General features: G+C 39.4%; 1 protein-coding gene across 3 annotated transcripts in view; it reads left to right on the top strand.

Moving 5' to 3' along the window:
* The first annotated feature begins 12,130 nt into the window (after positions 1-12,130).
* LOC124717047 (GATOR complex protein NPRL3) overlaps positions 12,131-17,922 on the top strand; it is a 108,491-nt gene continuing 102,699 nt past the window's right edge. Inside the window, exon 1 of one of the 3 annotated variants that reach the window (XM_047243721.1) lies at positions 12,131-13,064. In XM_047243721.1, the coding sequence (XP_047099677.1) occupies positions 12,529-13,064 (536 nt within the window). In that variant the 5' untranslated portion in view covers positions 12,131-12,528. The remainder of the gene's footprint in view (positions 13,065-17,922) is intronic. The other 2 variants (XM_047243719.1, XM_047243718.1) reach the window with 2 other exon arrangements.

The raw sequence follows: 17,922 nt of genomic DNA, 5'->3' as shown, positions 1-17,922 counted from the left end.
TGTTGTGCAAAAGAATTATTGGTGAGCCAATTTTGAATGACAATATGTGAATTGGCACACAACAAAGAGCCAATGAGTTTAAAAAAACACATTAGGTAATTTAAAATCTCAATTGCATGGCAGCAGATAATTGACACATGTGCCTTTGCTAACAGCACATCATCACCTGTTGCACCTCTCCTGTGCTTGTGACTGTATCAGCTGGACCGTAGACAACTGGAAAACCATGTCCTGGTCAGATGAGTCGTGATTTCAGTTTGTAACACTTGATGGTAAGGTTTGAGGCTGGCGCAGACCACATGAAGCAATGCACTCAGATTTCAACTAGGCACTATGCAAGCTGGTGGTGGCTCCATAATGGTGTGGGCTGAGTTTACATGAATGGATTGGTTCCTCTGTCCAAGTGAATTGGTCATTGACTGAAGTAGACCACTTGCAGCCATTCATGGACTTCATGTTCCCAAACAATGATGGAATTTTTGTGGATGAGAATGTGCTATGTCACCAGGCCACAAGAACATTCTGGACAATTCAGGCAAATGATTTAGCCATCCAAATTGCTTGACACAAATCCCATCAAACATTTATGTGACATAATCAAGAGGTCAGTTCATGGACAAAATCCTGCACAGGTGACACTACTGGAATTGTGGATGGCCACAGGGGCAGCATGGCTCAATATTTCTATTTCTGCAGGGGCTTCAAGTGACTTATTGAGTCCATGCCACTGAGCTGCTGCACTGTGCCAGGCTAAAGGCACTCTGACATGATATTTAGAAAGTTATCCCATTACTTTTGTAACCTCAGTGCATGTAATGCGTTTTCACCCGGAACCCTAAGCACTATGGCTGTTAGGGGTATGTTATTGCCACAATAAATTTTTCCAGATAGCAAATTCCAATTTTTGTAGAAATTCCTTGAGTCATTACAGAAAGATGTGGATATGTCACTGTCTTTGCACCTCCCCTACCCCAACGGCTGGGGTGAAATGTCATTGTGACTGTCACCAATAAGTGTAATGACCCCGAAAACTATGGATTTGATACTAACATTGGTCGGTATTGAATATTTTTACTTGTCATTTCTTCTCATACCCACAACTACCCCCAGAAGTTGTTTTTGTACATTACGTCCACAATATTGCATGTATATATAAAACTTAATTGAAACTACTGCAGATATTTCTGAGTGAAGCTTCTGTGCCCTCCCCTCTTCAAATCCACACCTGTAGATAGTGGTTCTTATCCCCACAGAAACCTTCGTGAGCATGAGAACAATTACTTACAAAAGTTTGATTGTAGTTGGATGAATGGTATAGGAGCGTATAGAAGATGAACAAACAAATATCCATTTTTGTATAACACATTAAGCCATCAATATAATGGAAGGAAACATTCCACGTGGGAAAAATTATATGTAAAAAACAAAGATGAGGTGACTTACCGAACAAAAGCGCTGGCAGGTCGATAGACACACAAACAAACACAAACATACACACAAAATTCAAGCTTTCGCAACAAACTGTTGCCTCGTCAGGAAAGAGGGAAGGAGAGGGGAAGACGAAAGGAAGTGGGTTTTAAGGGAGAGGGTAAGGAGTCATTCCAATCCCGGGAGCGGAAAGACTTACCTTAGGGGGAAAAAAGGACAGGTATACACTCGCACACACGCACATATCCATCCACACATACAGACACAAGCAGACATATACACTCCTGGAAATGGAAAAAAGAACACATTGACACCGGTGTGTCAGACCCACCATACTTGCTCCGGACACTGCGAGAGGGCTGTACAAGCAATGATCACACACACGGCACAGCGGACACACCAGGAACCGCGGTGTTGACCGTCGAATGGCGCTAGCTGCGCAGCATTTGTGCACCGCCGCCGCCAGTGTCAGCCAGTTTGCCGTGGCATACGGAGCTCCATCGCAGTCTTTAACACTGGTAGCATGCCGCGACAGCGCGGACGTGAACCGTATGTGCAGTTGACGGACTTTGAGCGAGGGCGTATAGTAGGCATGCGGGAGGCCGGGTGGACGTACCGCCGAATTGCTCAACACGTGGGGCGTGAGGTCTCCACAGTACATCGATGTTGTCGCCAGTGGTCGGCGGAAGGTGCACGTGCCCATCGACCTGGGACCGGACCGCAGCGACGCACGGATGCACGCCAAGACCGTAGGATCCTACGCAGTGCCGTAGGGGACTGCACCGCCACTTCCCAGCAAATTAGGGACACTGTTGCTCCTGGGGTATCGGCGAGGACCATTCGCAACCGTCTCCATGAAGCTGGGCTACGGTCCCGCACACCGTTAGGCCGTCTCCTGCTCACGCCCCAACATCGTGCAGCCCGCCTCCAGTGGTGTCGCGACAGGCGTGAATGGAGGGACGAATGGAGACGAGTCGTCTTCAGCGATGAGAGTCGCTTCTGCCTTGGTGCCAATGATGGTCGTATGCGTGTTTGGCGCCGTGCAGGTGAGCGCCACAATCAGGACTGCATACGACCGAGGCACACAGGGCTAACACCCGGCATCATGGTGTGGGGAGCGATCTCCTACACTGGCCGTACAGCACTGGTGATCGTCGAGGGGACACTGAATAGTGAACGGTACATCCAAACCGTCATCGAACCCATCGTTCTACCATTCCTAGACCGGCTAGGGAACTTGCTGTTCCAACAGGACAATGCACGTCCGCATGTATCCCGTGCCACCCAACGTGCTCTAGAAGGTGTAAGTCAACTACCCTGGCCAGCAATACCTCCGGATCTGTCCCCCATTGAGCATGTTTGGGACTGGATGAAGCGTCGTCTCACGCGGTCTGCACGTCCAGCACGAACGCTGGTCCAACTGAGGCGCCAGGTGGAAATGGCATGGCAAGCCGTTCCACAGGACTACATCCAGCATCTCTACGATCGTCTCCATGGGAGAATAGCAGCCTGCATTGCTGCGAAAGGTGGATATACACTGTACTAGTGCCGACATTGTGCATGCTCTGTTGCCTGTGTCTATGTGCCTGTGGTTCTGTCAGGGTGATCATGTGATGTGTCTGACCCCAGGAATGTGTCAATAAAGTTTCCCCTTCCTGGGACAATGAATTCACGGTGTTCTTATTTCAATTTCCAGGAGTGTATGTCTGCTTGTGTCTGTATGTGTGGATGGATATGTGCATGTGTGCGAGTGTATACCTGTCCTTTTTTCCCCCTAAGGTAAGTCTTTCCGCTCCCGGGATTGGAATGACTCCTTACCCTCTCCCTTAAAACCCACTTCCTTTCGTCTTCCCCTCTCCTTCCCTCTTTCCTGACGAGGCAACAGTTTGTTGCGAAAGCTTGAATTTTGTGTGTATGTTTGTGTTTGTTTGTATGTCTATCGACCTGCCAGCGCTTTTGTTCGGTAAGTCACCTCATCTTTGTTTTTTACATAACATTAAGCCATCAGTTTCAAAAAGGAAACCTGAATAGACCATTTCAAATCCAGCAACTTTATTAATCTTTAGAGATGTCAGGGCCAAGTTACGTTCATGTATATGAAAATCACAAACACTCTGAGAGTGACGTTCCGAAGAAGGTCTGTTTGAGTATAGCTTTTTCTTCACAGTTTTCTTATGTGTGTTGTACAGTTTAGCAGGAGGTCGGACACGTTTGCTCGACCTCGTTCCAGTGATGACAGGTGCCTTGCCCAACAACTCACTGTGCATTTGTGCACTTTAGGGTCTCCATAGGCATTCTGCAAGTGGCTATGAATATCTGCAATGCTCTGGTTTTCCACTAAAAGAAACTTTGACAGCTCTGTGCTTGGAACACACCTCTGTTACAGACACTATTTTCAAGACTATGGATAGTGCCGCCATCTATTGGTACATAATAAAACTATAAGGGCCGAAGTGGGAATATTCAGTGATGTCCCACAACAAATTCTGCATGTTTTCAACCAAAGTTGGCTGAGAAAAAAAAGTGTTGCATTACTTATTGAACCCGACTCATACGATGTTGCGTGATGTCCAGACTCTGTTGGCTGAATGGCAATGACTTGACAACTTTAATTTGTCCGTATTTCATTGCTGGAGGTTTGTAAGAACACTATACAGAGATAAGGAGAAAAACCTTTTGGTGTCTCTCAGATCTAAATATACCTGAATGCTCAGCATACAAGATGAGGTGGGGTTGTTCACTTACATGCAGTCCCTGAGAATGGTTCCATAAAATGAGTGTAATCATATTCTGTGATTGTGTCTAAAATAAAATGAAAGGTATAAGAAATGAAGCTGTGCCCGAAATCTCTATGTAAGTGTCTTTTACTTGTGGCTGTCTGCAACTTGATGTGTCCTCTTTATGATAAGTAGCAAGTCTTTTTCTACGTTGTGGATAATAATAAAATTATGATGGCAAAACTCGAGCAATATTGTATTCATTGCCTGTTCAGCAGTTGGGTCAGTTCCTTAGCTCCGTGATCATAAACAAGCATGAAGCACACCAATTGAAACCTTGAAAGTAATACAGAATAGTTATAAGGGTGCATCATGATCACTTGAGTTTTCTCAACGTGATTGGTTAATAATATGCTTCCTGGTGTTCTAGTGAGTTGTTCCCATTTTGTGTATAATATTTCGGTGACTGATACAGCTGTCTTCTTCACGTGCTGCGAGCTTTTTTGTTCTGTGTACTCGCTGCCTGGGCTTATAGTATGAATGGAATGGAAACAACTAATACTTGGCAGGACACTCAGAAGCATGCCATTAGGGTACATAATATTTGCTGATGACTTCCCAGTTTTGCCAAAAGAAGAAAATGCAGCCATTTACCCTTCACAGCGAATCTTGCTGTAGTGAGAAAACAATAAAATGTACTTACCATGGTTACTTTTATTCCCATATTTTATGAAGTCATATTTTGGTGAAGCTCAAATGCAGCAATGCAAAAAAAGGGAGGACATTACAGACATGAGTGGATGCAAATGTAAAGTAAACCAGTTTTTTTAAAATCTCACATATTCCTCATTTACCATGTAACAACATTACTGAAACTCTTTATGTTCTTTAAGATAAATGTTACAGTTAAGGACACCTGGCTGAAAAAAAGTTATATCCATTTTCATCATATCGGGCTTAACAAAAACTTGCATTTGACCCATATATACACACCCCTTCATCAGAAAGTTTCAAGCTCTATCACAAACCTCCTGAACATAAGAAAGCAGTTACTGGGGTAAAAACTTTTAGAAATTGTTGAGCATCATATTTAAAGCATAATGTTTTTGCCTTATTTATGAATATCTGAATGTATAAAATTATTACATGATGACATGCAGAAAAGTAAATGCCTCCAAATGTATTATGTGAAACTCTTAAGTAAAACAAACAGCTTTATTCTTCATGTCTACACATTTGCAGCCCTCTGTCGCTTGAGGATTCCAAATTGTATTGTGTAACATGGCAGTGTGTAAAGGAACTGTGTTAGTGGGTGAGTTACAGTGTTCTATAATATAGTTTCGAATCTGAAGAGTTTGTCTGCAAATGGAGCACCCTCTCATTCAGCATGAAAATTCCAGACCACACAAGAGCTCTGTGACATCTGCAACAGTGTGATGCCAGGGTTCACAATCATTTATTATCCTGCATACCCCATCCGATTTTCTGTTGTTTTAAAAACTTAAAGAACAATTTTAATAACAATGAAGCGGTGAGGTTACAGCTTCATCAACAGATACAAACATTCTGCAGTGACGGTATCAACAAACTAGTCTTTCATCAGGAGAAATTCATTTGTCACAAGGGTGAGTTTGTTGAGAAATAAATATGTAGACACGAAGAATAAAGATGTAGTATGTTAATAACATTGTTTTATTTAAAAGCTTTAAGAGTTTTCACACATAATATTGTGAAGCATTACTTCATAGCATTCCCTTGTATAATGGAAACTCCAGCTGTACACATTGGCAGGTCTCTATTTGTACACATTGACATTTTATTTTGGCCATTCCCTCTCATGACCTTTCCTGTCTCTTATCAGTACGGTACTGTAACTGTGAGACTCCTTAATTTTAGTATGTAACTTCTTAATTAGTAATTATTGAATAATCATTCATGCTTAGAAATGTAGTTGTATGTGTAATACATATTATCATCTCATCTTTGTCTTCATGAATACATCTTTCTTGTATATAAACAGAGTTGTCCATTACCTGAAACAAAAACTACTTATGAATATAAAGAGGACCAATAAAAATACAGTCTGTGAAAATCGTAAGTTTTTTTTTTTCTTTCTCTTTATAAGGAAGAACTCATCATTCTTTTGGCACTTCCTTCCATACTCTATGACATCTATACAGGGTATATCTTTTAGGAGATGTTTGTATAGAATAATTTGAATTAAACTTTTCACGTAACATGTATCCAATTTTTTGATGCTTACATAAAGATAGCTGCTTACAGAGATAAGTTATCATTTTGTATGTTGGTATTCCAATTTCTGGGTTTATTTACCAACTGACATTTTTGTTTTGAAGTTAAAGTTGTGAACCTGTGCCGAAGTATACATAATTGAATCTACTGTACTGCTTAAGCATGCTCCACATTTTTACAAATGCTAGATTAGATTAATACCAGTTCCATGGATCACGAATACGATATTTCGTAATGATGTGGAACGAGTCAAATTTTCCAATACATTACATAATTAAGTTAATTTAACTACATAATTAAAGATAATATAACACTTTTTTATTTTTTTAGTTTTTTATTTAATTTTTTTACAATTTTTTGTTTGTTTTTCTTTTTTTCTTAATTTATATCTAAAAATTCCTCTATGGAGTTGAAGGAGTTGTCATTCAGAAATTCTTTTAATTTATTCTTAAATACTTGTTGGTTATCTGTCAGACTTTTAATACTATTTGGTAAGTGACCAAAGACTTTAGTGGCAGTATAATTCACCCCTTTCTGTGCCAGAGTTAGATTTAATCTTGAATAGTGAAGATCATCCTTTCTCCTAGTATTGTAGTTATGCACACTGCTATTATTTTTGAATTGGGTTTGGTTGTTAATAACAAATTTCATAAGAGAGTATATATACTGAGAAGCTACTGTGAATATCCCTAGATCCTTAAATAAATGTCTGCAGGATGATCTTGGGTGGACTCCAGCTATTATTCTGATTACACGCTTTTGTGCAATAAATACTTTATTCCTCAGTGATGAATTACCCCAAAATATGATGCCATATGCAAGCAATGAGTGAAAATAGGCGTAGTAAGCTAATTTACTAACATATTTGTCACCATAATTTGCATAAGTAGCTGAACTCAAACGTTTCAGCAGATCATCAATGTGTTTCTTCCAATTTAATCTCTCATCAATGGACACACCTAAAAATTTTGAATATTCTACCTTAGCTGTATGCTTCTGAATAAGGTCTATATTTATTAATGGTGTCATACCATTTACTGTACGGAACTGTATGTACTGTGTCTTATCAAAATTCAGTGAGAGTCCGTTTACAAGGAACCACCTAGTAATTTTCTGAAAGACATTATTGACAATTTCATCAGTTAATTCTTGTTTGTCAGGTGTGATTACTATACTTGTATCATCAGCAAAGAGAACTAACTTTGCTTCATGAATATAGAATGGCAAGTCATTAATATATATTAAGAACAACAAAGGACCCAAGACCGACTCTTGTAGAACCCCATTCTTAATAGTTCCCGAGTTTGAGGAATGTGCTGATCTTTGCATATTATGAGAACTGCTTATTTCAGCTTTCTGCACTCTTCCAGTTAGGTACGAATTAAACCATTTGTGCACTGTCCCACTCATGCCACAATACTTGAGCTTGTATAGCAGAATTTCGTGATTTACACAATCAAAAGCCTTTGAGAGATCACAAAAAATCCTAATGGGTGGTGTTCGGTTATTCAGATCATTCAAATTTTGATTGGTGAAAGCATATATGACATTTTCTGTTGAAAAACCTTTCTGGAAACCAAACTGACATTTTGTTAGTTCTTCATTTTTACAGATATGTGAAGCTACTCTTGAAGACATTACTTTCTCAAAAATTTTGGATAAAGCTGTTAGAAGGGAGATTGGATGGGAATTGTTGACATCAGATCTATCCCCTTTTTTATGCAAAGGTATAACAATAGCATAATTCAGTCTATCAGGGAAAATGCCCTGTTCCAGAGAGTTATTACGCAGGTGGCTGAGAACCTTACTTATCTGTTGAGAACAAGCTTTTAGTATTTTGCTGGAAATGCCATTAATTCCATGTGAGTTTTTGCTTTTAAGCAAGTTTATTAATTTCCTAATTTCAGAGGAAGAAGTGGGTGAGATTTCAATTGTATCAAATTGCATAGGTATGGCCTCTTCCATTAACTGCCTAGCATCTTCTAATGAACACCTGGATCCTACTATATCCACAACATTTAGAAAATGATTATTAAAAATATTTTCAACTTATGACTTTTTGTTCGTAAAGTTTTCATTCAATTTGATGGTAATACTGTCTTTCTGTGCTCTTGGTGGACCTGTTTCTCTTTTAATAATATTCCAAATTGTTTTAATTTTATTGTCAGAGTTGATGATTTCAGACATGATATACATACTTCTGGATTTTTTAATAACTTTTCTTAACATAGCACAGTAGTTTTTATAATGTTTGATAGTTTCTGGCTCACTACTCTTTCTTGCTGTCAGATACATTTCCCATTTCCGGTTACAAGATATTTTTATACCCTTAATAATCCATGGTTTGTTACATGGTTTCTGAAAAGATCACTGTATTATAAATAGGACAAGATGAAATTCTTAACTTTGAAACAATCTATTGCCACAGGAATGTCATATATTTTTGTTACTGTCTGTGAACGCTAACATACCACTGGGCACAGTACGAAGTAATAGTCTCTTCTCTTAGAGTACAGTTGACTTGAGCTTTACTATGTGATTCTGTCTAAGACTACTTTCGCACTGTTGGCTGTAGTCTTTCGCACTGCTGGCTGTAGTGAGATGATGCTGTCATCGTCAGCAGTGATGGCAGACAGGAGCTGACTGGAACTCCGCTTTGGTATAAGTAAGCATGCTGCAGCAGTGGCCTGCATAACTCTTGAGGGTGTATCCATACCGACTTTGCTCATTTGTTGCTGCATATAGCAGCAAATATGCTTACTGGTTCCATTGCGAGTTAACAACTTTGCCTTGGGACCTCATTCCTCAGACAACAGCACAGTTTCCTGACCACGGAGGATGAGCTTCGAGAGTGTTTAATTGTGTTTCCACTAAACTGGGGGGGAATGGTGACATGTCCAGCAGTCATATCTCACCTGTGTGGGGAAATTAACAGAGTGTGGATGAAGTAGATGACATTATTCTGTAGGTAAAACAGAGCCCTTCAACAGGTACACACAGAATTTCTAATGTATTCGTGTTTCACATTCAAGAGTACAGTGGTCATTACATAGGCATGGTGTGAACCTTCACAATTAATAGCAAATTCAACATCTTTGAAAAAGGAGATGACTGTAGACAATTGGAATTTTGTTTCTGGTTAATTTCAAATTGCTGTGTAATCCCATTAATACCATTTACTAATGAAGCCACTTTCATCTATGAAAATACTCCCTCACATCAGTGGTCTGATGGAAACCTGCACTCCTTTGTGGAGGTGCATTTTCAAGAACGCATCTCTGAAAATGTATGGTGTGGTATGGCAGACAGTCAGCTGACAGGGTTCTTGTGGTGTAACCCTTCAGGCCAAAGAAAGATGTTTATGCAAACCAGGAACATTGTTTAATGTACTTGATAAGTGTGGAACATCCCACTGTATGTGATCTGCTTTGTTAAATGTGCAGACGGGATGTAAAAAAGACGTTAGCTCCAAGCATCAACAAAGTGCAAAGGGGAAAAACATCTACATCTGCTTGGTGGAGCACTTGTTCTTTGGGTGTCACAGTTTGGTGGTGCCTTACAGGTCACGGGGCAAAGGGTGGAATTGACAACATAAACACCCAAACAGTTGAAGATGTAGAGATCTGTCTCGCACTTTGAAATGTCATGTTGATACACGTAAATGACCTATTGATAGCTACACATTAAGAAATATCTTCATTACAAATTGTAATCAAGGTTGTAAACAATTAAGATTCTGTTATACATAAAGAAGAGTTCATGCAGATGTGAGTTTGTCATTTGGTAGCTTGAATAGATCGGGGCTCTCTTTTAGCCCCCGCACATCACAACAAGCTTAAGAAATCCAATATCACAGTTCAGTGGCACTGCATAACACGTCCACTACTTCGAATAATTTCAAGATCGGTGATCAAAGATATGTTGTAAGGTAAAAGTTGACACAGGCGTCCAAAAGGTGACAGATCGTACAGTACCTGCTGTTAACAACAGTAATTCCCTCCTTACCTGGTTGCTCACAAGTTTGCATTCAAGAATCAAGAAATTTTATTCACTATTGATCATTTAACAATGGAATAGGCTTTGTCATTGTTGTATAATACAGGAAGTAGAAATAGATATGGGTATATAGTAATAAAATAAACCAATGTCAGTTAATTGAAGTATACATATTAAGCATCACAATAAAAATATATGCTGCAGGAAGATTGCTAAAGAGCTAATATCCATAAGTTATACTGTTATGTAGTATGGTACAAACACTGTGCAGTAATAACTTGGTAGAGTATACAGGACGTAATTATACAAAACAGAAGCATAATTATCCAAAGTATAAACTTACCACATAATGATCCATTAGACCATCGGAAAATTTTTTACATACTAATATGTCAAAGAATTCTTTAAATGGTAAAATGGGTGATGTGATAGCCAGCTGTACCATTTAATTTAAAAAAATTTAGATCCATTGACCAAACATAGATTTGTAATTTGTTGAAAAGTTTGAGTGGTTCAGTTTGTGAGAGTTTCCAGTTCTTGTTAACATGTGCCTTGGTATATCTAAATTAGCCTTAGCTCTGGTGTTGTGATGAGTTTCTCCCCTGGCATCAAATTCTGAAATGTTATTCTTAACATAGAGCACAGACACATATAAGTATAAATTTATAATTGTGAGTATTCTGAGCCAGGAAAAATGAGGATGACACTGCTCCATGTACTGCTCGGTTCTGTCTAGGGTTGAATAAATCATAATTACATTATTACTCTGTAAGGTGATACTGTGGGCTGTGGGTCCCCTGAACCAAGGTATCCCTGAACAGCCTCTGAAACTTTGTTGGTGGAATTCTTGTTTACCCTGTAGATGTCAGGTGACATATCACATAAAAATGACGTTCCCCCATAGAAATGGTTGTTTCCTGGTCACCAAGGTCCCCTGACCTAACCACTTTTAGATTTTTGCCTGTGGAGGTGGTTGAAAAGTGAAGTCTACAAAGAAAAAGTAAACGCAAGAGACTAATTGATTGTTAGGATTAGTAGTTGTACATGACTATGGAATGCCTGACTTATTACATATCAGACCTGACAGTGCAGTGAGGTAAGAAGGGAGTGAAATAAAAAACGAGAAATTTGAGTGTTGAATTCACAGTATTCTGATTTCAGAGGCTTACTGATAACATTTCTGTTGACCAATTTGGGGTGAGAGTGGAGATGGAGGGTATCATTGTGCAATGTGCGGAACAATACCAGTCAAACTTAGTTAAATACAGTATTTTATATTCAGCTCTTTATGTTCTGTAAAAGTGGATTTGATAATGTAGTGGCATTACCGTGTAGCAACTTGATTTCACCTATGCAAAGTTGTAGGACCACCCTAAATACTGGATGACTGCATTTAATAAGTTGTGCCGTGTGCGGTTGGCCTTAATCAATAATGTGAGGTGCGTATCCTGCATTGGCAAGTTGCCCGTGTGAGTGATTCGTATTATGATGGGTTACAGGTAATGTAGCTAGGCACTGAATTGACAAGTTCTCTCGAGAAAATCGTCTTCTGTGCGCCACTATAGAAGATTAGCGTCGCTGTTATAGACTACAAGCTATAATGGGGAATTTCGCAAGGAAAAAAATGTAGTAATTGAGCCAAGAAATAACACTCCAAACGATATATTTCAAACGTCATTTGAATATGAAATCTGTTTCAAGAATAAGTTTAATGCATTCCTTGTGGTGTAAAAGGGAAAATGAAAGTGCATTAACGCAGCAAAGTCGATAATTTTTAATTAAATTGGTACTTTGCGTCGTTCTGCTATTGGACCAAAAAAACGGAATGAAAGTTGACTGTGCTATAAAGTTAGATATCTATGGTTGTGTATAATATCTTTGACGCACGGGGTTTGTTTGTTAGTTTCAGAAACGTCAAGAGAGGGAAGAGTTATGTGTTTACATATCTGAGTAACACACTGATGTTTAGGTGGAATAATGGAGTGTGGTGTTTCCTCAAAATAAGTACAGGAATTGTATCTCATTCTGGTGCAAGGAAACCAATCAGTGCTTCGTACTGCAGCAAGGCTTTGTACATACCGAACGCCGATGTAGGTTGATGTAGGCTTCTCGGTTTCGTAAAGGCCGAGAGAGGATGGAACCAGATCCATTAAGTGTCATTCTTGTGAAGAGCGATAGTAAAGGTGACCGCTTATTATTTCGGTATCCTTATGCAAATGACTTGCGCACCGAGTCTGGACACCAGAAACGCCGAAAAAATCCCTATGCACTCGTTGTGACTGAAGATTTGCTCCAGAGTCCACCTCCTCAGACTTCCAACATTTCCAAAGGACGCCTGACAGGTTTTTCAGATGAAGTACTATCAACGCTGTTCGCTGTAAAACCTGAGTTATGTGAGAGAAAATTTGAACTCAAAGTGAACGATGTGCGTTTTGTCGGACACCCTACTTTGATGCCGTCAGTACACGGTGGAAAAAGAGATAATTCTTCGGTTATATTGATAAATATTGTTTTTGCACTGCGAGCAACTGCTAGCCACTCAATTGTGAAGTGTTATTACGACCTCAGCAAAAGGTTAGGTGTGGCGTTAAGACATGAAGAAAAGCGTTGTGGATATGTTAGCCAGGAAAATAGAATAATGGTCACAGCTCATGATGAAGTAGCCTCCAGGTATGTGTTGTCCCCCGTAAAATAATAATAATAATAATTTGTATGTTTAGCAAAGAAACACTGTGAAGCTGTATCAGGTCTGGCACTGCATTGATAGAATTGTCTCTTGCTTTGATTCTCTTATTTTGCAACTACCATGAAAAACAGTTGTTTTTGACTTCAGTGGATTTGTAATGGTCATTCTCATTACATTTTAAGAGCACTTATTATAGTCTAACATAAATTGCTATTAGAATATTTGATATTGTATGTGTAGAAAATTAGCTCGTTTCTTGGATAGTGGTGTTGCGTAGCAATTGATTCATTGAGAGATACTTTTACAATGGTATAAGGTTTGTAAACTTCCTACAGATAAAAAGAGAACTCATATATACAAGCACATAAAGGTATATAGATGTGTTTAACTAGTATTAGATATGTGTTCAGCAGTACCCTTTTTGAAGAAACCTTAATCCTCCTGAATCTCTGATCGGTGTCTTTAACTGCCACATTAATTTTACACCCTTTGTACATTGCTCTCATTGTTTATGTTTGGGATTGCATACCTGTCATTACTAAAGGTGCAGAAGTTACATATTAGACTCCCTCTGAAATCTTGGGACTAGTGTAGCAGGGGATACAACCCGTCGACTTTGGACAATGACGTCACAAGTCGCCAAACGAGAAGCGATTCTTCTTAGTGTTGTAGCTCCCTTCAGTAGCTGATAAGTGTTTTTTGGCTTTTTTTAAAAAAAAAAAATCTCATGAGATAGAATAAACAGATCCACTTTATTAAGCAATCAGTAAAAAAACGAAACTGAAACATAACAGCAAAAGCGAAAATGGTAAACTGCTCTCTGGCGACTTGTGACGTCATTGTCCAAAGCCGACGGGTTGTATCCCCTGCTACACTAGACCCGAAATCTTGGTTGTAGTGGCAGACTAATACATAGCACAGCTTGAAGTCTAGATTAGGTTGGTGGGTGACAATTTGGTTAGAGTTGGTAAAGCCAGTGAATGTGAAATCAGAAAATATGGTTGTGGTAACAAACTGACCAGTAACAAAGCCTAATGTTTACATCTGTACCATATTGAAAAAATGCAAGGGGAGTCCAAAACATAACATTTACTGATGTCTGGTAATTTTTATAGTGGTCATTCTTTCAGAAAGATATATTAAAAAAAAAAATCTGTATACATTCATAAATGAAAACAGTAGTAGAGAAATAGATGCTGAATAAGGGGCTAAAAAGGACAGTAGTTTTACTGCGGGATGCATGAAGTGTTCTTTCCTTGCTGTATATATTTAAAACAGAGGAAAACTGAAGTTTTAATTAACATCATTTGAACAGCTAAGCTTTTATTTGTTGTAAATGGTAGACAGATACTTAACATTAGCGTTTTCTCACTATTAATGTTTTCTGTAACTCATTCCCATGTTTGTGAAACTTTTTCTTCATGCCAGGATTCACAGTTTACAAGGAACAAACACAAGTGAGGATGTTTATTATATGTCACAGTAGAAAACATGTGATATTCAGAACAAAAATTCAGGACTGCAACTTGTATATTCAGTTTGTGAATTTTTTGGTAGGCCTACTGATGTTGCCAAATGTTCATGCAGAGTGACTAAATCGTGTAGCTTAACCCGATAGTGTTGTAAAATTATGAGTAATGAAGCTCTTTTCTAATTTAAATGTGTAATGAACATTTTCATAATTTAAGTGAGTAATGAAGTTTTCCAATGTTTTCATGATGTACGGTATTTATATTATATTGTGTGCTAATTGATTACCTGGTGTTGGGGACTAGTGTAGCAGGGGATACAACCCGTCGGCTTTGGACAATGACGTCACAAGTGGCCAATCGAGAAGCGATTCTTCTTAGTGTTGTAGCTGCCTTCAGTGCTGATAAGTGTTTTTTGGCTTTTTTAAAAAAAAATCTCACGAGATAGAATAAACAGATCCACTTTATTAAGCAATCAGTAAAAAAATGAAACTGAAACATAACAGCAAAAGCGAAAATGGTAAACTGCTCTCTGGCGGCTTGTGACGTCCTTGTCCAAAGCCGACGGGTTGTATCCCCTGCTACACTAGACCCTGGTGTTGCCTAGTTGATTACCTGTTGTTGCCCAAGTATGTATTTTATCCAATCTTCTATTAGTCCATCTCCTCCTTCACATCCTCTCTGCTCTCCCCCCCCCCCCCTCCCTCTGCAGCTCTATGAACATCTTCTCTTCCCTTCTCTCTCTGTTTGCTCCTCCCCCCCCCCCCCCCACCCTGTATTTATTTCCTCCTCCTCCATCTTTCTGTGCATCTTCTCCTCCCGTTCTCCCTGTTCATCTCTTCCCCTGTCCTTAATGTGTCCTCCTCCCTTCTCTGTCCATCTCCCCCCCCCCCCCCCCCCCCCCGCCCGCCCTCTGTCTGTTCATCTCCCCCTCCTCTCCTCTCTCTCTGCCTAGCTATTCTTCCCCAACTCTGTCCGCCTTCTCCTCTTCCCCCGCTCTGTACATTTCCCCTTCCCCTACCTCTGTCCATCATCTCTTCATCCCACCTGTGCCTGTCTCCTCCCCCCCCCCCCCCCCCCTCACTGTGTGTCTGTTTTCTCATCCTCCCTTCTTTCTCCACATTACCACACTTACTCCTATAGGTGGATGGTGGTTCTTACACCTACAGTATTACTTTCCTGATTGTAACTAATATGTGTACTAAATGTAGTTGAAATCATTCTAGGTGTTTAGGGTGAGCTGTTTACCCATGGCCTTGCCCACCTACACACATCAAATATATGACATATTTCACTCATATTTGTACATATACTTGATCTGTATGTCTAGTGAATTTCACCCTACAGTTTCATTTTTATGCGGCTTATTGTTTTTGATTGTGTGTCTTGTGAACAGTGTACTGTACAATGATATAATTTTGCTGGTACATCCTCTATTATATGAGGCTACTGTCTGTGAAATGTGTTGTCAATAGAATTAGTAGTAAAGAAGTAATAAATTAAAACATCATATATGATGTTGCAGTTTTTCCACACATCTTAGTATTTGAAGTCATATCTCCTGAACTAAGTGTCATACAGTGAGGTAATTTTCCTGGTGCCTTCAGTGATATATCTGAATATTGTACTCAAAATGTGTCATGAATCTAGTCAGTAATACAGATGTAATAAATTAAAACGGCATGCATTGTGCGGCAGTTTTACAGCCTAAAGTAGTGGACGATAACCTTTTTCTCCTTTCTTCATTTTGTGGCAGTCATCAGCGAGAAAATGTTTCATAAAAGTTTGAAATTATGTGTAAAGTTTGTTCCATGACACTAATCTCTTTCATTCTCAAATGAAAGTCTAATGGTGCAAGATCCGGATTGTAAGGTGAATCCTGGAGCATCTCCCACCAAAATTTGATGATTTTCGCATGAACAAAAACAGCAGCTTGGGAGGCGAGTTTTGTCATGAGGACTTTTGACACCGTCAACATTAAAGTTGTGGTGTTTGTCACGAAGGGCACAACTCAGTTTAACCAACCATGCATATCCCAGAACACTGTCACAAGAACTTTCTTGGCTGTTTGAGTCACTTTGAATTTTTTCATACTGGGGAACCATCATGTTTCCACTCCAATGAGACCTGCTTGGTTTTGGGTGTTTAGTGGTATGCTGATGACTAGACTCCTTTCAGAAAGTCATGCTCTTCTGCAGTGTAATGTTTTAAACGATCCAAGCTTGTCATCGTTCGCTGGCCCTTATGGTTGTCTGTCAGGTTCTTAGACACCTATGTGCACTAACTTCATGAAATTTCCACGTGTCATGAACAATATCATACGCCACACCATAGAGAACAATGAACTGCTGTGGTAAGATTCACAGTTCAAAATTTCTGCCTTAGTAGCTCTCAAGATTTTGCAGGGCTGCAGCTGTTCCCGGCTGCCCGGAGTGTGGTGAATCCCTAAGATTCACACAGCGTTCAAGAATGAACACCCCCTGGAGACATTGCTACAGTCTATACAGCCATCCCCATACAGGCCACACATGTCCCTGTGCATTGCATTTGGTTTATGCCCTTTGATCCACAAATATCGAACTACACTTTGCTGTTCCTCGCGCCATGTTTGTTTTGTAGTTCAGGCTTCTCTTGCTGATCATGAAAACAAAATTCCCTCTGTAGTGCAAACTTTAAACTGTATCATCATCAAATTTCAACATTCCAGCTACAATACTGGGGGGGAAAAAAAGTTATTGTGCATTGCTTTCTGATCTTCCCTCATAACTGGATATAGTATTATATTGTAAGATTTATGTTAATAGTCCGATAAGGAATGGAGAATGTTTAATAGGTGGTAATAAATGGTAGTAATATTATCTAGAAAGAAACAATCTCCACAAATACTTTGCAAGAATAAAAGATATACCGGTATATATAATTGTTTCTTTTAGTTAAATGTTTTTTGGTGATGAGTTGTCATGAAGTAGAAGATTTTTCTTCTTATGTCTAGTCCTCCCTCTGTTTTAAGCAACAAGTTGTGGTGTCAATATTGACTTTTGCCAAGAGCTTTTAATTTTAATAACCAGCAGTGTAAGCACAGAACCTATCGACACTATGCTTTGGTTTTAACACACAAGGCAGAATTTCCGACCAGTACCCACCTTCAGGATTCTAAATGTGTAGAATACTGATGCACACATATAAAAGTGACACACTATCTATCATTTGCAAGTACTAATTTCTTCCTTGGGCAAGGTTGAAAGAAGGGCAAGTCACTTAGCTCCAGGGTGAGAGATACCGGCCTATGAGGGTCACTCCATAAGTGTACATCTATTTGCCGATTCTGCAAATTACACTGAAGTGCCTGGCAGAGGGTTCATCGAACAGCCTT

This window comes from Schistocerca piceifrons, chromosome 9, assembly GCF_021461385.2.
Source record: "Schistocerca piceifrons isolate TAMUIC-IGC-003096 chromosome 9, iqSchPice1.1, whole genome shotgun sequence".
Taxonomy (NCBI): domain Eukaryota; kingdom Metazoa; phylum Arthropoda; class Insecta; order Orthoptera; family Acrididae; genus Schistocerca; species Schistocerca piceifrons.
The sequence above is the reverse complement of the archived record's forward strand: the minus strand, read 5'-3'. Positions and strand labels throughout refer to the sequence as shown.